This window comes from Larimichthys crocea, chromosome XIX (assembly GCF_000972845.2).
Source record: "Larimichthys crocea isolate SSNF chromosome XIX, L_crocea_2.0, whole genome shotgun sequence".
In the NCBI taxonomy this organism is placed as follows: domain Eukaryota; kingdom Metazoa; phylum Chordata; class Actinopteri; family Sciaenidae; genus Larimichthys; species Larimichthys crocea.
The window spans coordinates 1,352,211-1,379,691 of NC_040029.1; the positions used below are offsets into that span (position 1 = coordinate 1,352,211).

Consider the following 27,481-nt stretch of genomic DNA (forward strand, 5'->3'; position numbering starts at 1 on the left):
TTATGAAGAAGGAACCTCCGACTGTAAATTTGGTCTGCTGTGCTTTTCTGTGTTTGATTTGTGCCAGGATCATTCAAACAGTGACATCCTGTAAGATAAATGTTTGTCTCACTAATTCAATTGCATGTAATGCATTTTAGCGGAGTTGAATCTATTAAAGCTCCCCTGCGTCTTAAAGTCAGCCTTGAAGGCAGCAAGGCAAAGTCCATTCTGGCTGAAACAAGGTTTTTGGATGGAATTCAAAAATTCTCGTACTTTTTGGAAGTACAGTAGTTGTTTTAGAAACCCGAGGCTGTCCATGTCTGGACCATTTCTGTAAGTACACGTCTTAATTTGCTCCTGTTGAAACGACCTCTCACCTCTCTCATCACTTTCTGTCTCTGCAGTGTATCAAAACCTACAAGTCCAACTGGCATGTGGTCAATTACAAGTACGAGGAGTATTCTGGAGACTTCCGCCAGCTCCCAAAGTGAGTGTGTAATATTGAGTTGTACTCTGATACCATGCTGTAAGGTGAAGACCATTTTCCCGAGAGGTCCGTCATCACTCTGTGAAGCTAAACTGAGACATCTATGATTGACTGCTTCTTCTTGCTGTTGAAGTGATTTTACACACTGAGATCGAAGAGCTTCTCAAGGAGCTCAGGGGAGCTTTGTCTAATTTGAGATAATAACCCAGCTGATGTCAGAGTGATGTCAGAGCAAAGCGTTTTTAACAGAAAGTCTGGTACAAAGTTGAGGTGTAGAGTTCAAAAGGTATTTATCAGGCAGGGAGGGTCATTTGGGAAACGTAGGATCCAGTGTTTTTAAATTCTCGCCGCTTCACTAAGCTTTCCTGTGAGAACAAATTGGAACAGCCTGACCGAACATTTTTTAATCTGTCTCCAGTGATTCCTCCAATTTAATGAAAGTGCAATGGCCCTTTAAATTCAGTAAATAAAAAAAAAAGATTGAAGTCTTCACCTTTACTTAATCTGCTTTTAAAACACCCAACTGATGCATGACAAACTCAGCACACTGCTTCTGTACAAATAGATTCGACTACTAAGTTTAGCAGATTAGTACATTTGGACAAACTGGTGATTAAAATAGTTTACAAAGCAATGTGCCATCCACTTGATTAATCCGTCATTTAATTAGTAGCTTTGTATTTTCTCTATAAATGGATTTGCCGTTCAGCTAGTACTCTGCTTTGACCACCACACAGCGCACTATGCTGCAGCAGGGATATTGTAAATCTTATTGTTCAGTGACACTGTCCTTTGTTTACAGCCCAGCGAATGTTTTAGCCAGATCTCTAGAAAGACGGAAATCTGTGTCTCGGACGCTCCTGGCTCTTTCACAACAACAATAGAAGGCTTCCTATGTTTTCCTACCAAGGATAAGCAGATCTATTCTGGGACTGCTGTTGATTGATACCATTAACTCTAAAGGGAAATCCCACAATGCCTTATGTGTCCTTGGTCAAGCCACTTTTCTTAAGGACAGGAATGTGCTTTACAGATGTTGTATGTCATGTTTAAAACCTCGTAGAGTAAAAAGTAGACAAAACCTGGCCTTGACACTGTTTATACTAATAGTTCCCCAGAGCATGCTGGGTCTTGTAAAGGTTAGAGTGCAAACTGTCCGTCTGGGATTCGAGCTGCACTTAGAGAAGGAGTTGCGGTATTTGAGCTACATCCTGTAAAACTAGAAGCATTACTGAGTCGCATTGATTTCCTTTTGTATTTTGCACTTTTGGATTCTGAAACATAAGCGTACATTTCTTAGAATTAGCACAAATATCGAAATCTGTCTACATCTAAAAGGTTTCAACTTATTACACCTTGCCTGATATTTTTGCATTGGCCAGAGTAGATTTCAAAATCCTCCTGCTGATTTACAGGCCTTTAAATGTAAAACTGAGCTCGCCTCCTTTCGAATAATCTCCGACTTCAAATTCGGCTGACAGACTCTGTTGACATTTTCAAAATTAGGTTTAAAACTCATATTTTTTCCTATGCACTTTGGTCTGGCTGTGTAAACATTCAACTGATTTCCACTTTCTCTGTGTCGTGAAGGTGTAAAAACCTTTAAACTCGACAGAACCTAAATAAAACTTACCAAATACTTCTCGGGTTTCCTTTCCACTCTTCCATCACCATTAAGTTAGATGTGAAAATATTCTGGCTCTACATGCCTGACCTCCTTCTCACTCCTCTCCAGATATTTTCACATCTAACTCAGTGAATTAAGGGTTTATTTCCAACCAACTGTGAGGTAAAATTACAGTCTGTCTGTTTGTCTGTCTGTCTTTGAAGAGAGTGCCATAACTTCTGTTTTTCTGGTTAAACAAAAAGGATCTTCCACTAAATGCTCTATCTCTGTATGGATCCTTGTCCATAATGTTGTCAGGCACCTATAATAACAACCTGACTCTCTCAGTGGCAAAAGCAAGCACTTTCAGTGGACCTGCATTGATGGTGCAGAATTTCCCAAAGGGATTACTTTGCCAGTTTTGCAGCTGCCTGCTGCAGCCCTCTCGCTCAATACTGGACCAATTTCCAAACTTGCTGTCCCCATTACTCACTAAGACACAAAAACATGGAGAAATAGTAAAATAGTTGTTGCTGCTCTTGTATGATCATTCTTAAGTCCAATCCTTTCGTTGTATTAACATTTTTTGTTGTACTACATGAGCCAGATCTTAATGATCTTTTCTCTGTACTCTCAGTAAAGTGTTGAGACCTGAGAAACTGGCAGCTCATCTATTTGAGGTGGATGAAGATGTGGAGAAAGATGAGGTAAGTCCACCAGTCCCAAACTTTATTCTCTCTTTCTAGGGAACCATGTTTGTCCCATAGTCCTCTCACAAGTAACAGCAGTTTGCTATTCATCCAAGTGTTAATAACAATAATTCTACAAAGGCAACAAGAGAAAGAACCTTTCTCGAGGTCTCACCAAACCATTTTTATTTAATTACTCTCCTTTATTAGAAGCCAACCTTTGGTTGTTTCATGTTAAGGCTCTCATCGTTTCCCAGAATAGCTAACATCTTCCTGACATTTGTTGCATTTTAAGGGCACGTCCCCTCCCAATGATTGCCTCGCTTCAGGCATTGATTTAACTGAAGGCCGGTGACCTTTAGTGGACGCACCGTCACGGCTGAAATCTCCTGAGATTAAAGAAGTGCTGCGCTGATGTAAATGTTGATCTTAATTAAGAGTGTTGTTCTCAGGACTAAACAAGCAGTCGATGCGGGTCTTTCCTCCCACTGGCAGTCAGCATATTTTTAAGCTCAAAGCAAAAAATGTGTCTAAATAAATGTCCATTAATGGAGGAGAGGGAGACGCATGCAGACGTGAATGTATGTTACATGTATTAATATGTGTTCTTTCACCTCCTCATGCAGGACACAGCCTCGCTCGGATCTCAGAAGGGAGGAGTGTCTAAACATGGCTGGCTGTACAAAGGCAACATGAACAGTGCAATCAGTGTTACTATGCGGGTGAGTACAATCATAGACATATATACATAGACGCCGCATTGAGTGGGTTGGTCGTTGGTCGCGATACGTCAACGGGTCCGCCATATTGGATGTGGCAGATCTGCCGGTAAACTAATACAAGTAAATGGACTGAACTTCATAAAGTGCCTTTCTACAAAGTTCCTTAAGTTAATGTCTCTTATACACCCATTCACACACACACTAATATATCTGGGAAACAAACAGGCACCAAAAACAACGTATGTAACTTTTAAAGTGATGATTATAAATGTTTACTCCTTATGTAAGCACCAAACCAACGTATGTATTTTTCTAATGCTGAGTGTTTACAGCTACTAATGTGTGTAACACTGTTACTGTGATGATAAATATTGAAATATTTATATTTAACATTTAATCTGTGTCTATAATAACCACATCCTGAAATGTAGATGTGAGATGAGGGTTTTCTATGTATGTGTGTGTGTGTATATATATATGTGTGTATGTGTGTGTGTGTGTGCTCTTTATTCAGAAACCCTCATGTCACATCTACATTTCAGGATCTGGTTATTATAGACACAGATTAAATGTTAAATATAAATATTTCAATATTTATCATCACAGTAACAGTGTTACACACATTAGTAGCTGTAAACACTCAGCATTAGAAAAATACATACGTTGGTTTGGTGCTTACATAAGGAGTAAACATTTATAATCATCACTTTAAAAGTTACATACGTTGTTTTTGGTGCCTGTTTGTTTCCCAGATATATTAGTGTGTGTGTGAATGGGTGTATAAAAGGCATTAACTTAAAGAACTTTGTAGAAAGGCGCTTTATGAAGTTCAGTCCATTTCCTTGTATTAGTTTACGGGCAGATCTGCCCGATCCAATATGGCGGCGACGTCGACTTACGATTCAGCGCTCAATGCGGCGTCTATGTATATATGTCTATGAGTACAATAACACCACTGAAGCCTTTCAGGACCCCTTCTAATATTGTTAAAAGCGACTGTGGTGATTTTGGCTTTAATGGTGATTCTGAAAAACAGATCTGAAAAGTGACATCGCTATGACATCATCAGGGTTATATGGCTTGGGCTTGAAAGAAGCAGGCGTTTAAGAGGCAAAGGGGCTCCACTGAAAGAAGCTACAGTATCAAGTTGCATTATGGGAAATGTAGGATCCATTGTTTTTGAAGGTTAACCCACACTAAGCACTAAAACTCTGATCAACGACCTTAGACTTTCTGTAGTGCAAGAGCTTTGTCTGAATTATTCATTCATTTCACATAATTTCTCAGCTCACAGAATATTGTGCGAGCTTTACACCAGGGAGAATTTATTCCTCCTCTTCTTGATCATCCACCACGTCCATCACAAAAGCAACAACAATTGTTCCCCAAAGCTTTTCAAACACGTCCTGTTTTCCTTTTCATATATAAGCAGCCTTTTCTAATGGAAGACTTAATAGCATCTACTCTGGACATTGTGTTTCTCTGCTATCAGCCTTTTGATAAAACTGTATCCAATAGAAATGTTTCCTATCTGTCATCATTACTCCTAATTTCTCTAAACATGTTATTGTCATGTTATCAGTGTTAGGTAAATACAAATCATGGACTTTCTCCATTTGTGTTTTTCTCTCTACACATATGGAAATCAAATTAGCCTTTGCTCATGGTAGCCCCAACTTGTACTTTTTAACTTCACCCTTGAGCTTTCCCATGACCCATCTTCACCCTTGTGGTACAGTATTTTCTTAGAGAGAGGTCATTTTGGATGTTGACCTTCTGTCTTTTCATTCTCTAGTCCTTTAAGAGGAGATATTTCCATCTGGCCCAGCTCGGAGATGGATCCTACAACCTCAACTTCTATAAGGATGAGAACACCTCCAAGGAACCCAAAGGAACCATCTTCCTTGACTCATGTATGGGGGTTGTTCAGGTAAAGACCTTCTGCACTGGGGCTTTTGAAAGCATAGTGCACAATATTCAAAAGAAAATGTGCATTCTGTAATCTTCTTATAGAAAAGGCCCACTGAAGGGCTGTAATTAAAACTTGAAAGGACCAGAATGAATGAAAGCAATGTTTGGTTTTGTCTTCTTTCAGAACAGCAAAGTGCGTCGGTTTGCCTTTGAGCTGAAGATGCAGGATAAGAGCACGTTCCTGTTGGCTGCAGACAGCGAAGCAGAGATGGAGGAGTGGATCAGCACTCTCAACAAGATTCTCCACAGCAGCTTTGAACAGGCCATGCAGGAGAAGAGGAACGGAGACCTGCATGACGGTGTGTGTTTTGGTATTTAATTTCCTCATCTTGACATCTTGTTTGTCTCACCAGCTTCATTATTTGTCTGCTTAATGTAATTGCAACAGCTTACAGAGCTCATGTTGATCTCTTCAGCAGATGAGGAGCACGGAAAAACAGACCTCTCCTCCGGAAATTTTCAAGACAGCTTTCAGGTAGCCTGTTTTCTTCATCTATAGTAACGTTAAAACAATGCTCACTGCCCGCTCTGTTTGACCACACAACAGGCCACACCATATGGGTTAGTCCACATACTGTAGAGGTGCTCTGGATGTCTGAAGGTGCCACATGACTTCACTTGGAAGCAGTCTGGAGCTTTGTTTTGAGTGGGATTGCTAAACAGCTTTATTTCCTGCAACCAGGTCCCCACATTTTCCTGTTAGTGCTAACCAAGTAAACATCTGGTGTAGTGTGTATGGTCTCCAAATGTAGAGGCCAGATGAGGCCAACACACTGGTGCTGAACAGGAGTCCAGCGGGGGAACGTGGCAGTCTGAAAACAAACACTTAAAGTGAACAAACCTGCTCAACACCGAAAAGATACATTTAGTGATCTGAGCCGTTGGTTAAGACCAAAACAGGGCTAAAAGAGAGTTTATGTTTAATGTTTTGTATCTACTAGATGTGCAACTAGTTAGTGTTTGCTTTTTGCAAGTGGCCAAAAACAAGTTAATGCATCTTTAAGGGTAGAAAGGTACTTTAAGAGAGTTTGCCAAAAGTGCCGTGTGAACACAGACATAATAAGACACAGACAGGTTTGTCATGTTCATTGTTTGTTAATGGACCTAAATCTGAGCCTTGCCATATCTTTTGGCTGCACAGCCGTAAAATATTTTAGCATGATCTTTTAGATTACATTGTTCATTCCTCCTCTAAGCTTGAATACTGTGTATCCGACCCCTGATATGGTCAGTGTGATATCATAGCCGTTCTGTGAAGTTCATCCCTTTTTTTTTTGTTGCTTTGTTTCCAACAGAGCGCCAGAGATATCGAGTCCAAAATGAGGAGCGAAGCTCGCCTGAAACTGTTCACTCTGGACCCTGACACACAGGTGATGAAGATAACACCTGACTATAAAACCCTGTCAATTCTGTATGAGTATTGTTTTTTAGTGTTTTGCTCATAACATCTCCTGTTTCCACAGAAACTGGATTTCTCTGGCATTGAGCCAGACGTGCGGCAATTTGAAGAGAAGTTCGGGAAGAGAGTCCTGGTCAGCTGTCATGACCTGTCTTTCAACCTGCAGGGCTGCGTTGCAGAGAATGAAGAGGGACCAACAACTAATGTACGTTCAAAGAAAAACAGTATAGTTTATTCTTATGAGCTGACATAAACGGCACACTTCCAGCATAATTATGGGAAATGTCCCTTAGCGAACGAGGGTGAGGTCTAAATCAGTTAAGAAGATCACAGACGGTTCAGATGGTCCACTTGGCTGGCCTCCGTCAAAACTGGTGTTGTTGGCAAAAGGAAAGCCGCTACCATGGCAACTTGCCTGGGCCTCCCACCATGCATTAGTACCAGTCTGAGGCTGGTTTCCTGCCATCACTCTCCAAGGTCTCTGTCTCTGTAGGAGAAGAACTCCTTCTTCTACCCTCAGCACTCAGCACACAGCTGGGAAACCACAGCTATTAGCTCTGCTACTTAGAACACACACACACACACACACACACACACACACACACAAATGGGATTGTGTAATGGAAACCTATGGTGGAAAGAGTGAATGGGAAGATGAATTGCATCAATGGTACATTTTGACTGAATGGAAAATGGGAAGTGCATTAGGAAGGATGGGTATCCGTTAAAAAGTAAATTTCTTTCCTCTACTCTTTCTGTTCCTCTTTTTCCAACTTCCATCACAAAATACTTTCCTCCCCTCTCTTCTTCCATCCAAGGTGGAGCCTTTCTATGTAGTCCTGTCTCTCTTCGACGTCCAGAACAGTAGAAAGATCTCAGCCGACTTCCATGTGGATCTCAATCACCCTTTGGTCCGACAAATGACATCAATGTCCAGTAACGGGCAGGACTTGCAGATCAATGGCAGCGACGATGGTCCCCTGGCTGGCTATAGGCAGGCCAGAGGCCTCCCGGAGGGGGCTCTCCAATACCCCAGACAGGGGGTGTTTTCAGTCACATGCCCCCATCCAGAGATCTTCCTGGTGGCCAGGATTGAAAAGGTCCTGCAGGGGGGTATCACCCACTGCACTGAACCCTACATGAAGAGCTCAGATTCTGCCAAGGTACTGAGTTTACCAGGGCTGTTAATTACAGTATGCTCAAACTATCTTGAATAACTGATTAGTCAAACAAATCCCCTGTTTTCCTACTTGTAGATGGCCCAAAAGGTGCTGAAGAATGCTAAGACAGCCTGTAGCAGACTGGGACAGTACAGGATGCCTTTCGCCTGGGCTGCAAGGTATGAAAAAGGTTTTCTTTGTGTTGAAGATATTTAATGTTCAATAAAATGTTGAACAGAACACTCACATTGAAAAAGAAAAGAAAAGAAAATTGAATTCCTCTGCAGCCTGGCAGAGAGCAAACTCACGTTTGTACTTTATGACGTGTCAGTTGTATTCATTTCATATTGGGTATGTTTGCACCCTTCTTGCAGTTGCTAATTCAAATTTTAGAATATGCACAGAGGTTTGTTCCCAATTACCTTCCATCAGCAGAAAATCCTTCTCTTGGCCAGAAACAGAATCATATACCATTACTGATTATTTCTTGCAGTTGAGGCAAGGCTTCTAAAATCATTCTCTTATACCACCATGCCACACAGTGATTCTGATTTAGGATAGTGCATACAAAGTGAATGGAAGCTGTCAAAGAGAAGTCAGCCTGCTTGGAGGCACAAATCTTTAAACCAGTAGTGTAGAACTGAAATGTGCTTCTGCAGAAGATTCAATGATGTTTTTTTTTCTGTCTCTGCAGGCCTGTGTTCAAAGATGCATCAGGAACTTTGGACAAAGGCGCTCGCTTCTCAGCTCTTTACAGACAGGACAGCAGCAAGCTGTCAGACGAGGACATGTTCAAACTGCTCACTGACTTCAGAAAGTATGGTTTTTCTCCTCTCTTATCAGAGATATCACTATAACAAGTTTTTGATGCGGTTTTGTAATTTCAGTTTTTTTGTCTGTTTTTTTCCCAACAGACCAGAGAAAATGGCCAAGCTCCCTGTGCTCTTAGGGAATTTAGATGTGACTATTGACAGTGTGGCCCCGGATGTAACCAGTAAACCCTCCAAATATTTACAAAGCCACTTCTAACTGTCTATTTATAATCGTCAGACTTTAACCTTGGACCCTCTCGCTTCCTGCCTGCAGATTGTGTCACTTCCTCCTACATCCCTGTGAGAAACTTTGAAGGCAACGGGCCAGGCAGCGCTCTTCTGGAGGTGGAGGAGTTTGTACCCTGCATTGCCAAGTGCTCCCAACCATGCACCATCTATAAAAACCACCTCTACGTGTACCCCAAACACCTCAAATACGATGGACAGAAATCATTTGCTAAGGTACAAACAGCCTGGATTTATAAGAGTACACTGGAGTTAATGCAAAGATCCCTTGAACAAGAGGAAATGGGGGTTTATGCTTTTTAATTTGGAGTTTCCTGATCAATATTTTATCCTTTACATGGAACATAAAATCATTGCAAAATATTTTTGGAGTGACGCTTTCGTTTGCTTAGCATTCTCTTATCATCATCATCATTTATGTTCCTGTTTAGCTTACCAGACAACTGGCAACCGCCTCAGGCTCATTCAGTCAATCAGAGCTGGATAGAATGATCAGTATGCAGAGCAGCAGCTTCTGATTAATACGTTAATACAGTGCTTTTTTTTCTTTTTTCTCTACGTCAGCTAAGTCAGAAACCACCCTGTCTTCTTTTCCCATTTGTCTCTCAGCCCACTTTATTTAAATGAGAGCTGGCAGTGACAACAACAGAACTAATGGACATCTGATATGGACACAGAGAGACACAGTGGATGTTACTCTTAGGTTACTTTTGTACTTACTTTCCTGTTTTAAACTTCTGTCTTTCTCTTTCAGGCAAGGAATATTGCTGTTTGCATTGAATTCAAGGATTCTGATGAGGACGAAGCCCCACCACTGAAGGTGCATATAAAATATCAAGAGACGCAGTTCTCATTTCAACTCTTTGTATACTGCATCATCAAAAATTACACAATTCAAATCAATTCAAAGAATTGTCGACATGACTATAATCAGATTCCAGTTTTGTGACTCATCTCATTGACTTTAACACCAATGACTCGTGGCTTTACTTGGACTTTATCATCTGTACTTAATGGCTTGAGTTCCCGAAAGTTCAAAATGAAACTTCTGGCTGTTGTCTGGTTAATGTGTCCACCCACACCTGATCATTTTGCTCTTAAATGTTATTAGATTTGTTTTAGTAATACAAATGGTTTTGAAAAACATTCACTATTTATGAAAAAAATACTTACTGAACAGTAATGTTGAATTTAAAATGGCATAAAACCTTCGACCTTGACTTGTTTTTATGGATTTGGGACTCAATTTGCGACTTTTTGGTCTTGGTTTGGGGACTGGACCTTTTCCTTGTTGGCCTTGAGGTGGGACTTTTTGATCTTTGGCTTTGGTCTTAACTTGACTTATTGGTCTCGAACTGGGAATTTGGACTTTGTGGTGAACTGGTCTTGACTTGGGACTCCAATTGATGTTTAGTTGGGTCTTGACTTTAGTCTTTTTAGTCTTGAATTCGGACTTCATAGCCACTTTCTACATTAAACCACGTTCTTTTGAGTAGGTTTAGAAACATGCGCTCATATCTCTCTCTCATGTTTTATTATCTTCTCCTTTTGAATACACTGCAGTGCATCTATGGTCGCCCAGGAGGCCCTCTTTTCACAAAGCATGCATATGCAGCCGTCCTGCACCACCAGCAGAACCCAGAGTTCTATGATGAGGTATTTCTATGCCCATACTACTTGTAATCACAGTTTTATTGTAATGCTTATTAATCGCTAAAGGCACAAGTGGAGACAGATATGCTCAAAGTCAAAGAGTTGCAGTATTTTTGGAGGTAAGGATAAGTTACCTCTCATGTTTGAGCACATTTCAATCCTCAGTGGAAAAACTCCACAGGCATTTTCACTTTTATTTTTTTCCGAACAAAGCTCCTCCATATTCGGGAACCAACCCGAGGAATTTGTGTTTTTCTCGCCTCCAGATAAAGATAGAGCTGCCTACTCAGCTGCATGAGAAGCATCACCTTCTCTTCACCTTCTATCATGTTAGCTGTGACAGCAACAGCAAGAAGAAAGACCTGGTGGAGACTCCAGGTAGGCTGCAGCTGTCAGTCGTGTCTGAAGTAAAACACTAGCGGGTGTTTTAAGTGTGAAACAAGGCAATTAATTCATGTGTATCGTCTGTGCACAGTGGGGCGAAAGCAGTATGATGCAAGGAAACTTTACACAGTGTGATGGTAGATTTTATAAAGTAGGTGGAGGTATTTACTCATGCTGCAACCACCCCAGTATAAACACTACTTTATAAACATGCGTCTCTTTACCCACAGTGGGTTCAGCTTGGCTGCCTCTGCTGAGGGACGGCAGAGTCATTATGAATGAACAGCAGCTGCCTGTGGCTGCCAATCTGCCTGCCGGGTACCTCAGCTCCCAGGATGGTGTCAACAAGGTGAATAAAGATAATTGATATTAACATTTGATTCATTTTTTTTAAAGAATGTGTGGGATTGACGTGCTCTAAGGGTCATGAGAGGGCTATGAAAGCACAACCCTCTAGGTTTAGGTAAAATATGTAATTGTTTGAGATCTGTATTATGAAAATTGGTTTTAAAGATGGGATTTATCACATTACCACATACCTAGGATCCAATGCAATTTGTGGTTAATGGATGAAGATCTTATTAGCTGTGATTGGATTGGGACTTTGAGGAGGTCCAACTGGTTTCCACATCAAAATTTGATCAACATTAAAATGTAATCCATAAAAACAGTCAATGTCATTATTAAGATCCCTCCGTCCTGGTTGGCAGTGCAGGGCTAATGGGTTTACTGTAAATTTAATTAAACACAAAAGTGACTCATCACATAAGCATTTGTGCATAATGCTTAGTGCTGATTTTAAATTTAACTGCCTGTGTAAGGAGCAGTTTGCCCAAAATGAGCTATAATAGGACATCTGTTACAAACAACAAACACACACATTCTTTCATAAGGAGCCTTGCAATATCTAATGCAACCATATGGCTCGCATACATACGGCCTGTCACTGATATATTAATTATATCATGTTGTTTATGCCTTCTTATTTTAGATGTGCTCTAATAAATCAGCACAGTGCAGTTTGTACTAGTATCCGGAACTGTGATTGTTGCCCGCTTGTCATTGCAGCACTCTGGCTCGGAGATCAAATGGGTAGACGGAGGGAAAACCCTGTTTAAAGTCTCGACTCATCTAGTTTCCACGATTTACACTCAGGTATGTCCATTTACTTATGTCAGGCTACCCATGTAAATGGCCTGTAAATTGCAAACTACAGTGAAATATGTGTTTAAATAATGTGTCTCTTTTAGGATCAGCACTTGCACAACTTCTTCCACCACTGTCAAAGCATGGAGATGTCAGAACAAGCTTCAGAGGGGGAGCTGGTTAAATACCTGAAGGTATTCTGAGCGTCCTAAAGAAAATGCAACACTCCCTTTTGTTCATGTCCCATCGAATACAATCTTGTAATCCAGAATTTATGTTCTATATTTATTCCTTCTTTTCTTTCCTTACTTCCTCCCTTCTCTCCTAGAGTCTCCATGCGATGGAGGGTCATGTGATGGTGAACTTTCTTCCCACCATTCTCAACCAGCTGTTCTGCGTCCTAACCAGAGCCACACACGAGGATGTGGCTGTCAACGTGACCAGGTAAGCCACACACACACACACTTGCATACATGTGTTAATGCCTGCTTTCCAGCAGCAGAGAGCTGTATGTGTTAAAGCAACATTTTTAGTCTCTTTTAACAAACTTCATCCGTAGAAAATTATAATAGCAGCACTGTTCTGGGTGTCATTCCAAAGCACATTCCCCTGTTTCTCTTTAATGGCCCGAATCCTTTTTCTCATTAGACACTCACCTATGGCTTTCACACTCCATGTATGTGTCTCAGTTGGGAGTGTGACTGTTCTTTGAAGCTCTGTAAGCTCAGTGTGTAAATGTGGGGTGGAGGAATCAGTGCCTTAGAATGCATAAATGTAATTCCTATCTTTGTCTTGTTCCTTATAGCGAGTCTCACTTCCTCCTCTTTTATTCTTCTACATTTTTCCCATTATCTCTTTCTCTTCAGGGTGATGGTTCATGTTGTCGCACAGTGCCATGAAGAAGGGCTTGAACATTACTTGCGGTCTTACGTAAAGGTGCAGTCTATATTTATGTTGACAATATGCAGACAATATATTTGTTCCTGTAAAAATGAAAATGATAAATGAATCTGATTTCCTTTCTCTCAGTTTGTGTTAAAGCCAGAGCCTTATTCCTCCACCAATGTAAAAACAGTTCACGAGGAACTGGCTAAAGCCATGACAGCCATCCTCAAGCCATCCACAGACTTCCTGACCAGCAACAAGCTGCTGAAGGTAATCTACAGTCAGAATTGATTCTGCCTGAGAAAGACTGACAGCAGTAAATATAAAAAAAAGTCAAGTCAAGTTGAGATAAAAGGGTCGAAGGTTTTTAGGGCTGGACCAAGAAGCTGTATAAAAGATTTTTTTTTTAATTTTATGCATTTAATGTTAAGCGTATTACTTTACATCCCCAGAATATCAGTGGCATAGACCATAGATGAGGCCTAAAATTTGTATATTATGCTCTGCTTTTGACAGTCTTCAGAAAAGACAATGCAAGACGCAGTATGCACAAACTCTTCAAAACTTTTGTTCATGGAAATTAAAAAGAATTGTGTCTGTCCTCTGTTAATATTCACAATAAAATGAATGTACATTTTACTTATTTACATTTAAAGGTAGCTTAAACTCTTAAACTCACATTCACGCTGGTAGCTTTCCTTGCATTGACTCTGTATTTGTGTTGCAGTACTCATGGTACTTCTTTGAAGCTCTGGTGAAATCAATGGCTCATTATCTCATAGAGTGTGGGAAAGTCAAGGTGAGTCTTCTCCTAGTCTTCTCTTCTTTTCTTGAACCCCCCTTTCGTCCACGTCTAAATCCTCTCCCTCTCTTCTTTCTCTTTCCCTTGTCCAGCTCTCCAGGAATCAGCGCTTTTCTGTATCGTTCTACCATGCAGTGGAAACTCTTGTGAATATGCTGATGCCACACATCACACAGAAATACAAGGACAACCTGGATGCGGCACGCAATGCCAACCACAGCCTGGCAGTTTTCATCAAGGTTGGCACTCCTCCCAGTCCCTACACCATTTTGCCCTTTAATATGTAGATTAGTTTGGAGAAATTGCCCTTTGGTTTTAGAGTAAACATAAAAATGTCAAGGAGTGTAGATTTATGTATAAGTCATTCCCCCTGCAGATTATTTATGTTTAATGGTCAACTTAATTTAAAGAAATATACAATAATGTATGTTCACTCACCTCTTCACTCAGCGCTGCTTCACCTTCATGGACAGAGGCTTCGTATTCAAGCAGATCAACAACTACATGAACTGCTTTGTACCCGGAGACCCCAAGGTTTAAAGGCTCTCCTGCTACCATCGTTAATGCTTTTATATGGTTATTAATCATTCATTCAAAGCTAACTTAAAGTCATATAAAATGTATTTTCTTTTGGTCCCACCAGACTTTGTATGAGTTCAAGTTTGAGTTCCTGCGGGTGGTTTGCAACCACGAGCACTATGTCCCTCTTAATCTGCCTATGCCTTTTGGAAAAGGCAGAATCCAAAGGTTCCAAGGTAAATGACACATTTAACATCAGTACAGTTTTTTATTCTGCCTGTTCTCCGCATCCTGTCATTCCTGTCGTCCGATGCCTGCTACAGATCTTCAGCTGGACTACTCTCTGACGGATGACTTCTGTCGAAACCACTTCCTGGTGGGGCTGCTGATGAGGGAGGTGGGCGGCGCTCTTCAGGAGTTCCGAGAGATCCGTCAGATCGCCATCCAGGTGCTCAAGGGGCTGATGATCAAACACACGTTTGACGACCGCTATGCTGCGAAAGTGAGTTCTAGAGTCCTCCAACACCTTTACTGTACTTTGAACACACTGTTTTTTTTATCAAAGGATGAATCAGATAAAGTATACATGAAGAGAAAAAGTGTTACTCTTCTTGGCAGCCCAAAGATCATTTTAATTTGGCAAAGGTTTGGAGGTTTTAAAGGATCTGGGCCTGCTAAATTCCCCCTCTCTTTTTAGTGGTTTGACTCAAGTTTGAATTCTGTCTGATTTTTACAAACTTTGACTAACACACATTTACTGTGTCGTTCTAGAGCCAGCAGGCAAGACTTGCCACCCTCTACCTCCCTCTGTTTGGTCTGCTCCAGGAGAATGTCTACAGACTAGACATGAAGGAGTCAGCCCTCCTCAGCAATGTAAGCCTGACACCTAGTGGTGGAAAACAGAATAGCAGCTTGTCTCTCCCAGTCTCTTTAAAACATTAATTACTGGGTTAATGTCAGCTTAACATGTCACTATTTCGGGGTTCTCTCTTCACCTAAAAGCCTGATTTTATTGTGACCAGCTCACTTTGTTGCTTTCTGTCCCAGAATGCCCGGGAGGACTCCCTGGTGCCCAACTCCATGGTGACTCCTCAGAAACCTGGGAGCTGCATAGAAAATGCCCTGCATAAAGATGTGTTTGGGGTTATCTCTGGAACAGGTAAACCCTCACTCCACTGTTATACCAGTGATACGTGCATAGTCGGAGCTAATGCAGCTGGAATTCCTCTTCAATCACGCGGTGCACACCTTTCCATGTGACTGACTATCTACTACCCCCACCCTCACACCGGAGCCCCCCTCCTCTCCCCCAATGACTGAACCACAGCGTGCTATTTTTCATGAGGGCTCCCCCTTCAGGTCCCTCCTGCCACTCACACCCACATCTGCTCACAACCAGCCCTCTGTTTGCCCTAGAGGTCCTAATAGCTATATTTCTGCTATTGAGGTTATACCTTGTGATTCTTCCTCTCGTTTCCGAGCCCGCTGTTCTTCTCAGCATGGGGTGATTATATCTAATCTCACCTACATACACTGTCATACCCCACTCAAAAACTTCGCTGCATCTTTCTCTCACTCCTCAACTATGCCTGCTATCTCTCCACTATCTACAACTACGCCAACTGTAGTTTGTCCCGTGCCTGCTACAGCGAGCTCAAGTAGCTTTAGGGCGCGTAAAGGACTTGGCATGGTGCACATAAATGCTAGAAGTTTGTTACCAAAGATGGACATGCTAAGAATATGGGCATATGATTCTGACCCTGATTTTATTGTGATCTCAGAGTCATGGTTAAATAGCAATGTTCCTAATAATGACATAAATCTTGATGGTTACAATATCGGTAGAGTTGACAGAGTTAAACGTGGGGGTGGCATAGCAATTTATTTTAGAAACACGATAAACTGCTCTACTATTGTCTCCTCCTCTGTCCCAGATCAGTATGATTTATTAGCTATTAAGGTTCAATTAGGTGGCCACTCCATAGTCCTGGTGGGTGTCTATCGCCCCCCCTCTGCCAGTCCAGACGCCCTACATAGTCTATCAAAACAGCTATCAACTTTGGTAGGCTTACATTCTGAAACTGTCATTTTAGGGGATTTTAACCTTGACTGGTTGTCCCCAGCAGCTGATGACTTAAAAGACCTTTGCAATGATTTAAGTCTTACTCAATTAGTTACGGAACCAACACGTCCAAACATGAAATTCCCCAGCCGTTCATCTTTACTTGATCTCGTCCTTACTAACAGACCACATCTGTATTTAGATGTCTATGTGTTTCCTTTGGATTTGAGTGATCATTGCCCAGTCGGTTGTATTAGAAATGGAAAAATGAAAAAATCAGAGCCACTGTACATCTGTAAGAGGTCTTTTAGAAAATTTGATGAACAGGCATTTCTGCATGACCTGTATGCAAGTAATCTCAATTCATTAGTCCATATTCCAGATGCTGAGCTAGCATCTGACCGTTTCAAGTCAATTTTCAATACACTTGCAGATAAACATGCCCCTTTTAAAACACTTAGGGTAAAAAATAGATGCAACCCTTGGTTTACTCATGATCTTGGTGAGATTATTTCCAAAAGAAATAAAGCCTGGGCAGCTGCAAGATCCTCTGGCAGTAAAGGAGACTGGCAGACCTTTAGACAGTTAAGAAACTCTTGTACCTACTTGATTAAGAAGGCCAAGTCTGACTACTACCTACACAACATGTCTGACTGTGGTGGTAATCCAGCTAAGTTCTGGAAAGTAATTAAATCCCTTAAAGGTGTTTCTCCACCAACACTCCCTCAACAGCTTCAGGTGGACTCTAAAGTTATCCAAGAACAAATTGAAATATGTAACGCCTTTAATGATCACTTTATTAAGTGTGGCATACTGTTTGATCAGGCTGGTGGGATGGTGTCACAAGGCTTAGATCAGTATGACCTAACCCAGAAAGAGAACTTTATTTCCTCAAATAATGATTCTGACTCTGTCTTCTCATTTAGACCGTTAAGCCAATATGAAGTTCTCTATGCATTGTGTAGCTCCAAGTGCATGAAGAGCTCAATGGGTGCAGACCAGTTAGACTCTCATCTCTTAAAAATAGCAGCTCCTGTCATCGCTGAACCTCTAACACACATTTTTAATGTCTCACTTTCTTCTGGTTCTGTTCCCAAAGCCTGGAAATCAGCGCTAGTTACCCCTTTACACAAAGGAGGAAGTGTAAATGAGCTTAACAACTACAGACCAATCTCCAAGCTACCTTGCTTAGGCAAGATGTTAGAGTCTTTTGTAAATGAGCAAATTGGTACGTTTCTCTCTGCAAACAATATTCTGAGCCCATATCAGTCTGGTTTTAGAGCTGGCCACAGCACCATTACTGCTGCAACTTCTGTTATAAATGATATAGCTACTACCATAGACTCTAAAAAGCATTGTGCAGCTCTATTTATTGATTTGTCAAAAGCTTTCGACACTGTCAATCATGTTCTCCTTCTAGAAAAACTTTCTCTTTTGGGTTTTGATGATGGTTCCTTTAGATGGTTTCAGAATTATCTGTCTGACAGAACACAGGCTGTAAAGTTAAATGGTTTGACTTCTGAGGCACTAGGTCTAAGAAACGGGGTCCCACAAGGCTCAATTTTAGGCCCGTTATTATTTACTCTATACATTAATGATATATGTGGTTCCCTTGAACATTGCAAATTCCATTTTTATGCTGATGACACAATCCTATATGCCTGTGCTGAAACCATTGACAAAGCTGTTTTATACCTTCAATCTGCTTTTAAATGTGTTCAGGATTGTTTTAATAGTCTTAAATTGGTTCTTAATGAATCAAAAACTAAATTCATGCTTTTTACGAGATCAAGAGTGTGTGATTTTAATGTTTTTAGAATTTTCTCTCTAAATGGAACCCAGATTGAGCAAGTTGCAAATTATAAATATCTGGGAATTTGGTTGGACAATAAGCTTTCTTTTAAAACACATGTGATTGAGCTTGCAAAGAAGGTAAAAATTAAGCTGGGTGCCTTATATAGAATCAGGTCTTGCCTTTCTTTTAAGAGCAGAAAGTCCATTGTTGAAACAACCATTTTATCAATTTTAGATTATGGAGATATCATTTACATGCATGCATCTCCATCCACTCTGAAAGTTCTTGACACAGTTTACCATAGTGCTATACGTTTTATTACTGGTGACCTTTTTAGAACACATCACTGTAAACTATATGAGAGTGTAGGATGGTCCTCTCTCCATGAGAGGAGGGAAAGACATTGCCTCCTTTTCATTTACAGAGCACTACAAGGCAAATTACCATCATACCTCACTTCTCTTTTACATTTTAGACACTGCACATATAGCACAAGGTCACAAGGTTTTATGACACTAGAAACACCCCAAATAAGATCAGAGGCTGGCAAATTAGCTTTTCAGTTTTATGCACCCACTAAATGGAACCATCTGCAAGAGGCACTGAAACTAGACAAACTTGTGTCCGTAAACCATTTTAAAGTTTTAATACATGGTATGGGAAATATACAGTGTTCTTGCTTTAACTGATCTTGCTTTAAACTGTTTTAAACTGTGTTTTTGATCTTGTTTAAACTTGTTTTAACTGGTTTTACCTGTTTTAACTTGATCTTGTTTTAACTGTTAACTGTCAACCGTTTGGGCTATTTATTGTATATTGTTTGTGTTTTGTTGTGATCAGGGCATTGCTGTAAAAGAGCAATTTGCTCAGTCAAGGTTTCCCTGAATAAAGAACGGAAATAATAAAAAATCTTCAGAATGAGTAGAACATTCTCTGAAAATTACTTTTGTGCCCTGTCACTGCAGCCTCCCCTCACAGCTCCACTCCTAACGTCAGCTCAGTTCACCACGCAGACTCCAGAGGCTCTCTGGTGTCCACCGACTCTGGAAACAGTCTGCTGGACAAGAGCAGTGACAAGACCAACTCCCTGGAGAAGGTAGATGAATACTTCTCGATGAAACAGTTTGGCAGCTTCTCATGGTATACTAGTTTTGCTTTTATATATATTTCATCTTGAACCTGCATTGATCAAATGGTTAAAGCTCTGCCTCTTTCATGCAAGCACACCCAGCTGAACAGTAAACCCAGACTCATCTGAGCCAGTTGATGACCAGCTTACCTGGTTTCACTGAGCATAAGGAAACCATCTGTGAGACCCAAACTAATGAGGACATAAAGCTTATGTCAACAAAACAGATGGGTTAAGGTTGATAGTGGTTGAAGTCCTATTACTTGTACATCATCTGCACTTTTAAACATCCACAATCTCCTCCCACCCCCTCCTCCAGCGTTCCCACACCCCTTCCCGTTGCTCTGTAATCTCCCAAAAGGAGAAATTTACCAGGAGACACTCGGTCAATGTGCCCCCTCTGCCCCTGGACCCCGAGGACCGACTCCCACCTCTAAACCGCGCGACCAAGCGGGTCACCATGGACTTCTCGCTCCTCTCCGTGCCCCTGCCTGACCTGCTGCAACTAGACTGTGACAGTGATAATGACAAACAAGCTGCAGGCCAGAGGGTGGATGGAAGTCATGAGGAAAACATACCTATACAAGTATTCTGTTTGACCTTTGTGACCTCTCAGCCAGACTTTTGGTTGCAATTGTACAGAGTCCAGAACAGAAAAGTTTAGATTTTTAGTGATTCAGTAAACCAGATACTTTTTGTGTTCATAGATCTGTACAATCATCCAAAAATCCTCTCAAAGTTCCTCCCAACGTTCTTCTCCTGTGTGTCCCACATTAGGGAGTGTGTGTGCTTTTACCAAGTCAGAGGTTGAGTTGACCTCGTTGCCCTTTTTCATTTTCCTCACATTCTGTAATTTAACAGTAAATATGTTTCTTTACACCGGCAGCCGATGCTGGTATCTCAAAGCAGCTGCTGCAGCAAACATTTCTTTCTTTGCTCTTGTGTCCCGCCTTGCTCGGATAGAAAACTCTTGACATTTCTTATCTCAGATTTTTGGGTTGTTTGACTGACTGGTCTTTATCTCTTTGAGGTAAGATAACTAAAACTTTGTCGCTTGTTTTCTGTCTCTGCAGAACCAATGTGCGTCAGCTCTGGGCAGTACTGTCCTGCGCTGTGACAAACTGGACCGAGAAGAGATCAAAAATCTCCTCATGTGCTTTCTGCACATCCTTAAGAGCATGTCAGAGGGTAGGACAGCCTGTCTGACTCACTGTACTTGAATATGAACAGCTGGTCCATGTAATCTTTTCTTATGGGTTTCTTACTATTTCATCACCTCAGAGGCCCTTTTTGCATACTGGAACAAAGCAGCTCCCTCAGACCTAATGGACTTCTTTACATTAATAGAGTAAGTACACAGCTGGATAACCTTGTAACATTAGTTTTAATCAAATCATGTGTCCAAGTTTTGTTGGAAAAATTGAACAAGCACCAAAGGAAAATAGTCACCAAGATCCAAATATCCAAAGCATATAGATTCACTTTCCTTTTATTAAACTATGGAGTCAGAGCCAGGAGTGGATAAGCTTAGTTTATCTTTAGCGCTGTCTTAAAGGGGACATATTATATTATCTATTTCTGCACTAATGTTTTTTAATTCAGGGTGCGTTCAAACCACCCCCAGTGTTCAAAACAACAACATCCTCCATTTTGCGTGAGCTCCTGCAGCCGCACTGTCTCTTGTGGCTTGGCTTTAAAACATGCTGTTAGGATTCTGAGCCCTCAGACTCATGAACATATTCCAGGACCAGAACCATGTTTCTCTCAGCGGCTTAAGCTCACGTGTTGTAATGGTTGTCTGATGCCAAACTCTGTGTGCAGCAGCTCATTAGAACAGAGCATTACAGACGGGGTACAGAGAGAGCTGGTGTGCACAGACATGTCATTAAAACACCTGAGAATTGTGTGAACTTGTGGAAAAGGGGTATAACATGAGTCTCAAGTTTAAAACTGCACAGTAATAAAGCGTGCTGTTTTGTTAGTTTGTGTTCTGTTAACAGTTAAATAGTTCCAGTAAGTCAAACCACAGCTTATCCATTGATTGCTTCAGTTTTAATGCTAATTATCTCCTTGCTTTAGGAAGAGGGGACTATACTTATTCAGGGATGAGATGAGCAGGTCGATACCACTTTCATATCTGTATGTTAATTATGAAGCTAGAGACAGCAGGTGGTTAGGTTAGCTCAGCTTAGCCAACGCAAAAACAAACTAAAAGACTGTCCAAAGGTAAAACTCTCAAGCTCTCAAGCTCACTAATTAACACGTTGTATCTTGTTTATTTAATCCGTTCACAAACCTGTGCTGTGCAGGTGCATTTTTAATTTTGAACAGAGTCACATTAGCTGTTTTCCTCCACTTCCACTTTTTTTTTTTTATAACTTTATTTTTTATTGCCATTTCACAACAAATACATGCAGATCTTTATACAAATATATTCTCTCATACTGTATATCTTACGTATGCATGTAGTAAACATAATGAAGAACAAACAAACAAACAAACAAAAAGGAACAATAAAGGTGGGCCTATTAAGAGGGACGACCAAAATCACCTATCTTAGCATCTGCAAAACTAAATGTTTACATCTTTTATCCATTTCACCCAGTTTTTTTAGTTTCAATTTATATGTCAACATTTCCATCCCTTGTATTTCTTTAACAATAGACAACCATTGCTCATTATCTGGTGTATCTGGTTTCGTCCAGTTCCTTGTGATGGTCTTTTTACTTGCAATAAGAAGATATTGATCTTCTCTAGACACATTTCCTTATAGTATAGTATAGTACCACACATGTAAATGGAACACTGTAACCCAGAGTCTCACACAGAACTAAATGCACCTGTCTCCAGAATGGTTCTATCCAAAAAATATGTCCACTTCCACTTTTAATGCTACGCTGAGCTAATTGACTCCAATGCATAATGCATAGAGTGGTTTCGATCTTATCTAACTCTCTGCAAGAAAGCAAACAAGTGCATTTCCCAAAATGTCAAACTATTCCTCTGAGTAGAAAGTAACATTACCATGTTATCCAGAGATTGACTAAAAAAACACACTGCTCTTTTGGAAAGAGAAAAAATCCTGTTTTCACAAAGTTGATGATATGATGATCTCTGACTGAGCTTCACCTCTTGTCGTTTGTCCTGCAGAGTCTGCCTTCATCAGTTCAGATATATGGGGAAGAGATTCATCGTCAGGTAGAGTGTTCAAGCAGACAGATTGTGTCTCACATCTCATTTGACTGTATTTCAATGTATTCATTGGTTCTTGAAACTGAAACTAATTATGTTCATCATCTTTGCAATAATATGACTCACAGCCATGCAGATTTACAAACCTTTACTGAATCTCCTAACCCCTTACCTCTGGTTTCTTCTCTCATGTGTAACACTGGGAGGTTGTTTTGTGGTTAATGTCGCGGCCCCTGGCCCCTTCTGCATGGGTAAGAGTTTTCTGTCTTTTGGTCTCACTGTGCTTAATTAATGCATGAGTCTGCCATTAAAACCAGATTACAATCTAACCATTCATTAATCTGTTATGGATCTATCTGCACCACTCAGACATTTCCTCAGTTGATCCTTTTGCACCTCTGCGCATGCATTTCCATCCTAATAGTATTTCTCTTCTCCCAACAGGAGCCAGGAGGGGGTAGGGCCTGTAGCTCCAGACAGGAAGTCTCTGACTCTACCTGTGTCTCGTAACAGGGCGGGGATCCTGCACGCCCGGCTTCAGCAGCTGGGGACTCTAGAGAACGCTCACACATTCAACAACAGTAAGCCTGGCTGACTTTTATAGATACAGCTGAGATCTTTTTCACACTTTAAAGAACTAACAGAAGGTTAAACCTCAGTCATCAAACAGTGTGGCTCATAATCATCAGATTCAGTCATTTTCTTTAGTATCAACAGTAATCAAGGTGGTTGTTGTTCAGTGTGAAAAGCCAAAGCAGCAGGATGCTACAAGATGCCCGGATGTAAACAAACGCTGTACGCTAAAACCACAGGTGATGATTTGAAGATGGTGAGAGATCGATATCCAGCGAGGTTCATCCTCAATACCTTTACTTTCATTTTCACCAGATTAGTTGTGTAGTGCAGGATGAAGACTCAGCAAACAGCAAAGTTGTATTTCTTTCTTTTTCTCATATTTTTTTTCCTTCTATTTCCTTTATACTTAATATATAAATAGATATACCATCATATAAACCATTTTAAGTACTTTAAATTATGCAATATGGCCCAATGAGCTATTATGTAATGTTTCTTGTCAATACTGTTTTTTTTAATCACAGACGATTCATATCATCTTTACACTGATCTGGGCTCCTCTTCTCTTTACAGCTTCCAATTATAAAAATATCAAATATATTTTTCCGCTGTTAATACTCCCTACTCTGTTTCCCACTGTTCACTTACGCAGCTTTCATTTAGACTTAGTTTTTTCCCCTGTTTTGAAGGTGGGATGCTCTATTATTTGATGAATTCAGACACATGGTTAAGATACAGTGTTATTGATATATGTTGTGAGCAGCTGCACTTACACATATGACATATGAGGAGTGTATTGTTAAATAATGGAGTCATTACTGTCTTTTACTGACCTCTAATGGCAGTCAGTATGAGTTGCAATAACAATAACAGAGCTTATCTCCTTCCATAAACAAGCAGAAATATAATTACTTTGCAAATATCCATATAGTCATTGCTGATCATCAACATCCTAATCAAACAGATAAATCTTTTACTGCTCACATTAAGACATATCTTTTAACTTTGTGTCTGTGCTTTCTGTGCAGTGTACTCTCACACGGAAGCAGACGTGAGCAGCCAGTGTCTGCTGGAGGCCAATGTGTCCACAGAGGTCTGTCTCACTGTGCTGGACACACTCAGCATCTTCATCATGGGATTCAAGGTATCACCTGTGACAGCATGATGATACAAACAACAACACGTGACATTTTGTATCTTAATCACACGTTGGTTGGTTGGTTGGTTGGTCCTCTTCAGACACAGCTGAATTCAGATCTTGGTCACAACCCCCTGATGAAGAAGGTTTTCCAGGTCCATCTGTGCTTCCTGCAGATCCCTCAGTCTGAGGCCGCCCTCAAACAGGTCTTCACCTCGCTCAGGACCTTCATCTACAAGGTGAAATATTCATGGGAGGCTCAGGAAAATAGAACAATCGTTGTATTCTATTGTTTTTGATAGCTCCATTAGTCACTCTTTGCATCCTGTCTCTCCCTGTGTGTCCTCCAGTTCCCCTGTACCTTCTTTGACGGCCGGGCCGACATGTGTGCCTCTCTGTGCTACGAAATCCTCAAGTGCTGTAACTCCAAGCTGAGCTCTATCCGCAGCGACGCCGCCCATCTTCTCTACTTCCTCATGAAAAGCAACTTTGACTACACGGGACGCAGATCTTTCGTAAGAACACACCTACAGGTATGTGTGCAGAAGTTTTTACTGTTTGTACGTGGCCTTTCTGATGCATCCGTTAGGTCAAGCATTACTTACTTTTGTTTGTTCTTCGTCTCCATTCTCACAGGTGGTCATCGCTGTCAGTCAGCTGATTGCTGATGTCATCGGCATCGGGGGTACCCGTTTCCAGCAGTCGCTCTCCATCATTAACAACTGTGCCAACAGTGATAAGAACATCAAGGTAAGATGAAAACAAATCTTCCTCATGTTATGGCCATAGAAGGTTCCATACATCATTTTTTTTTTGTTTGTATTTTGCCTTACAAGTGTAATCTCTGACATCTTCATGCGGAAATAACGATAAAAGCCTCATTTCTTGTTGCTTGTTTATTGTACTATTGCAGCACACAGCCTTCCCATCAGATGTGAAGGACCTGACAAAGCGCATCAGGACAGTGCTGATGGCCACGGAGCAGATGAAGGAGCACGAGAACGACCCGGAGATGCTGGTGGACCTCCAGTACAGCCTGGCTAAGTCTTACACCAGCACGCCTGAGCTCCGCAAGACCTGGCTGGACAGCATGGCTCGCATCCACAACAAGAACGGAGATCTTTCAGAGGTCTTTTCAAAATATTGACTTTGATAACATTTGCAATTTCATTTCAGTTTTGTCGGCATTTTAAATAAACATTTCACTTGCTGCTGCTAACCTGTGACTTGTCTTTACCTGCAGGCAGCCATGTGTTATGTGCATGTCGCTGCCCTGGTCGCTGAGTACCTGTGGAGAAAAGGTGAGTCAGAGATATAGGAGTGTGTGTCTCCTGATTATGGGATGCTTTCTTTTATAACTCCATTCCAAAATTTTTATAATTCCAATTTACAGTGGCTATATGATTAGTAACAATTATAGAGGATTTATTATTTAATAAACTCTTTATGAGAGACAATAAAAAGTATAAAAGTAATAAAAAGATTTCTGCTTCTTTAACTCGTAGAAATAAAGTGTGCACACATGTTGCCACGCTCCACACACACCTGCGCATGAAAGCACAGGAACATACACCTTCATCCTCCACCTGAGCACTCGTCCAAGGTTCATCTATGTTAAAAAATACTCAGACGCTGCATTCCCCAGATAAGACTCCCTCTCATGTTTCTTCACATATCAAACCGGATACCGTGTTCAGACTTTGGAGGGAGTCTCTCATATAATGTGACAGCTCAACACATAAAAAACTGAATGCCACCTGCGTTACACACCACAGCTACAGTTTCAAAGCGATTTGACAGTTTAATGTACAACATGCAATTAAGATAAAGATGAACTTCTCTGATAGCTTAACTAGCAGGGCTAGGTGTAGCTGCTATTAACCCTGTATGCTGTGAGTGGAACAGAAATTATATTTTATGCATGTTTTCTACGCCAAGCTCCTCTACTAAATCTAAATCTGTAATATTCAACTTGAAAAAAAAATACAAATATTTCACTTGTTTTCATCAGTTAAAGCGCCACCCTTCAGCCAGTCTTCATTTTGTCAGTGCAGCAGCAGAAGTTTTATAATCTCAGCCGATCAATGAGACTTTATTTGTATAGCACTTTTCGCACAAGTTAAATGCAACGCAAAGTGCTTCACACAATAAAAAAAAACCTCCACACGGACCTCAGTCATAAAAGGATGTGTCACCTTTAATACAGACTTTGAGTGTGATTAAAAGGCCACTACCTGAAGATCTGAGGATTCCAGAGGGTTCATAGGTTAAAAGCAAATCTGATAAATCAATGAAACCACGACCATTAAGAGATTTATAAACCAATAAAAGGATCTTAAAATGAATTCCGGAGCAGACAGGCAGCCAGTGCAGAGACGTTAAAACTGGTCAATAGTTCTGCAGGTAATAAATTATGCATTAGTGTCTCTGATTGGTTGAGAGAGAAAGTTCAAAATCTAATACAATAACCAAGGCCAGTGCATCTGTGCGATTAATATTTCCAATCACAGTGATCCTGGCAGGTTTAAATGATGATCATGCTCACCGCCACTGTCTTTATACATTTTAGATCACCCATACGTTTAACATGACCACTACGCTTGTTGTTTCATTCCATCTGTATGTCAGGTATGTTCAGGCAGGGCTGCTCAGCTTTCCGCGTCATCACTCCAAACATTGACGAGGAGGCAGCCATGATGGAGGACGTAGGGATGCAAGATGTTCACTTCAATGAGGTGAGACGTCTTATACTGCACACCGTGCTATGAATATCAGCCAGTCCCACCATGTTTTCTTAAGTTCCTCATTTTCAGCACGTGTCACATGATGTCTGCCTAGAGCTTCTTATCTCTGTTATGAGTATCGATTGCTCCGTGAATACTGTAGACTTTGACACAGGGCTTAGTACGTGTGTTACTGTCGGAAATCACTGAGCTGGCAGAAGGGCTGTCTTGAAAAACCGGACCAGGCTCAGGGTCAGCTCTGCTAGAGGTGTTTAAGGATTCAGTGTCTTGCTCAATGACACTCCAGCAGGCCCAGTGACCTGAGATCAGATCCTCTTGGTAAACTGATAACCCAGTGAAATTGAAAGTGACGGCTCGAGAATGTTTGAGCTTTTATGAGTTG

At 40.9% G+C, this 27,481-nt stretch overlaps 1 protein-coding gene across 9 annotated transcripts in view; it reads left to right on the forward strand.

Annotated features, from left to right (window-relative positions):
• Window positions 1-27,481, forward strand: part of dock9b (dedicator of cytokinesis 9b) — a 60,148-nt gene that overhangs the window by 26,836 nt on the left and 5,831 nt on the right. For 5 of the 9 annotated variants that reach the window (XM_019257456.2, XM_019257459.2, XM_019257458.2 and 2 more), the window contains exons 4-44: window positions 387-469; window positions 2,713-2,782; window positions 3,391-3,486; window positions 5,282-5,416; window positions 5,582-5,756; window positions 5,874-5,932; window positions 6,753-6,827; window positions 6,921-7,061; window positions 7,675-8,019; window positions 8,113-8,195; window positions 8,711-8,833; window positions 8,931-9,010; window positions 9,103-9,290; window positions 9,829-9,894; window positions 10,638-10,730; window positions 10,994-11,105; window positions 11,342-11,460; window positions 12,180-12,266; window positions 12,362-12,451; window positions 12,586-12,701; window positions 13,124-13,193; window positions 13,287-13,412; window positions 13,870-13,941; window positions 14,037-14,183; window positions 14,395-14,478; window positions 14,588-14,699; window positions 14,787-14,965; window positions 15,235-15,336; window positions 15,511-15,622; window positions 19,286-19,416; window positions 20,523-20,637; window positions 20,731-20,797; window positions 22,600-22,647; window positions 23,086-23,222; window positions 24,246-24,361; window positions 24,457-24,594; window positions 24,706-24,888; window positions 24,992-25,105; window positions 25,269-25,484; window positions 25,599-25,656; window positions 26,984-27,090. In XM_019257456.2, the coding sequence (XP_019113001.1) occupies window positions 387-469; window positions 2,713-2,782; window positions 3,391-3,486; window positions 5,282-5,416; window positions 5,582-5,756; window positions 5,874-5,932; window positions 6,753-6,827; window positions 6,921-7,061; window positions 7,675-8,019; window positions 8,113-8,195; window positions 8,711-8,833; window positions 8,931-9,010; window positions 9,103-9,290; window positions 9,829-9,894; window positions 10,638-10,730; window positions 10,994-11,105; window positions 11,342-11,460; window positions 12,180-12,266; window positions 12,362-12,451; window positions 12,586-12,701; window positions 13,124-13,193; window positions 13,287-13,412; window positions 13,870-13,941; window positions 14,037-14,183; window positions 14,395-14,478; window positions 14,588-14,699; window positions 14,787-14,965; window positions 15,235-15,336; window positions 15,511-15,622; window positions 19,286-19,416; window positions 20,523-20,637; window positions 20,731-20,797; window positions 22,600-22,647; window positions 23,086-23,222; window positions 24,246-24,361; window positions 24,457-24,594; window positions 24,706-24,888; window positions 24,992-25,105; window positions 25,269-25,484; window positions 25,599-25,656; window positions 26,984-27,090 (4,770 nt within the window). The remainder of the gene's footprint in view (window positions 1-386; window positions 470-2,712; window positions 2,783-3,390; window positions 3,487-5,281; window positions 5,417-5,581; window positions 5,757-5,873; window positions 5,933-6,752; window positions 6,828-6,920; window positions 7,062-7,674; window positions 8,020-8,112; window positions 8,196-8,710; window positions 8,834-8,930; window positions 9,011-9,102; window positions 9,291-9,828; window positions 9,895-10,637; window positions 10,731-10,993; window positions 11,106-11,341; window positions 11,461-12,179; window positions 12,267-12,361; window positions 12,452-12,585; window positions 12,702-13,123; window positions 13,194-13,286; window positions 13,413-13,869; window positions 13,942-14,036; window positions 14,184-14,394; window positions 14,479-14,587; window positions 14,700-14,786; window positions 14,966-15,234; window positions 15,337-15,510; window positions 15,623-19,285; window positions 19,417-20,522; window positions 20,638-20,730; window positions 20,798-22,599; window positions 22,648-23,085; window positions 23,223-24,245; window positions 24,362-24,456; window positions 24,595-24,705; window positions 24,889-24,991; window positions 25,106-25,268; window positions 25,485-25,598; window positions 25,657-26,983; window positions 27,091-27,481) is intronic. The other 4 variants (XM_019257461.2, XM_027291671.1, XM_019257457.2 and 1 more) reach the window with 2 other exon arrangements.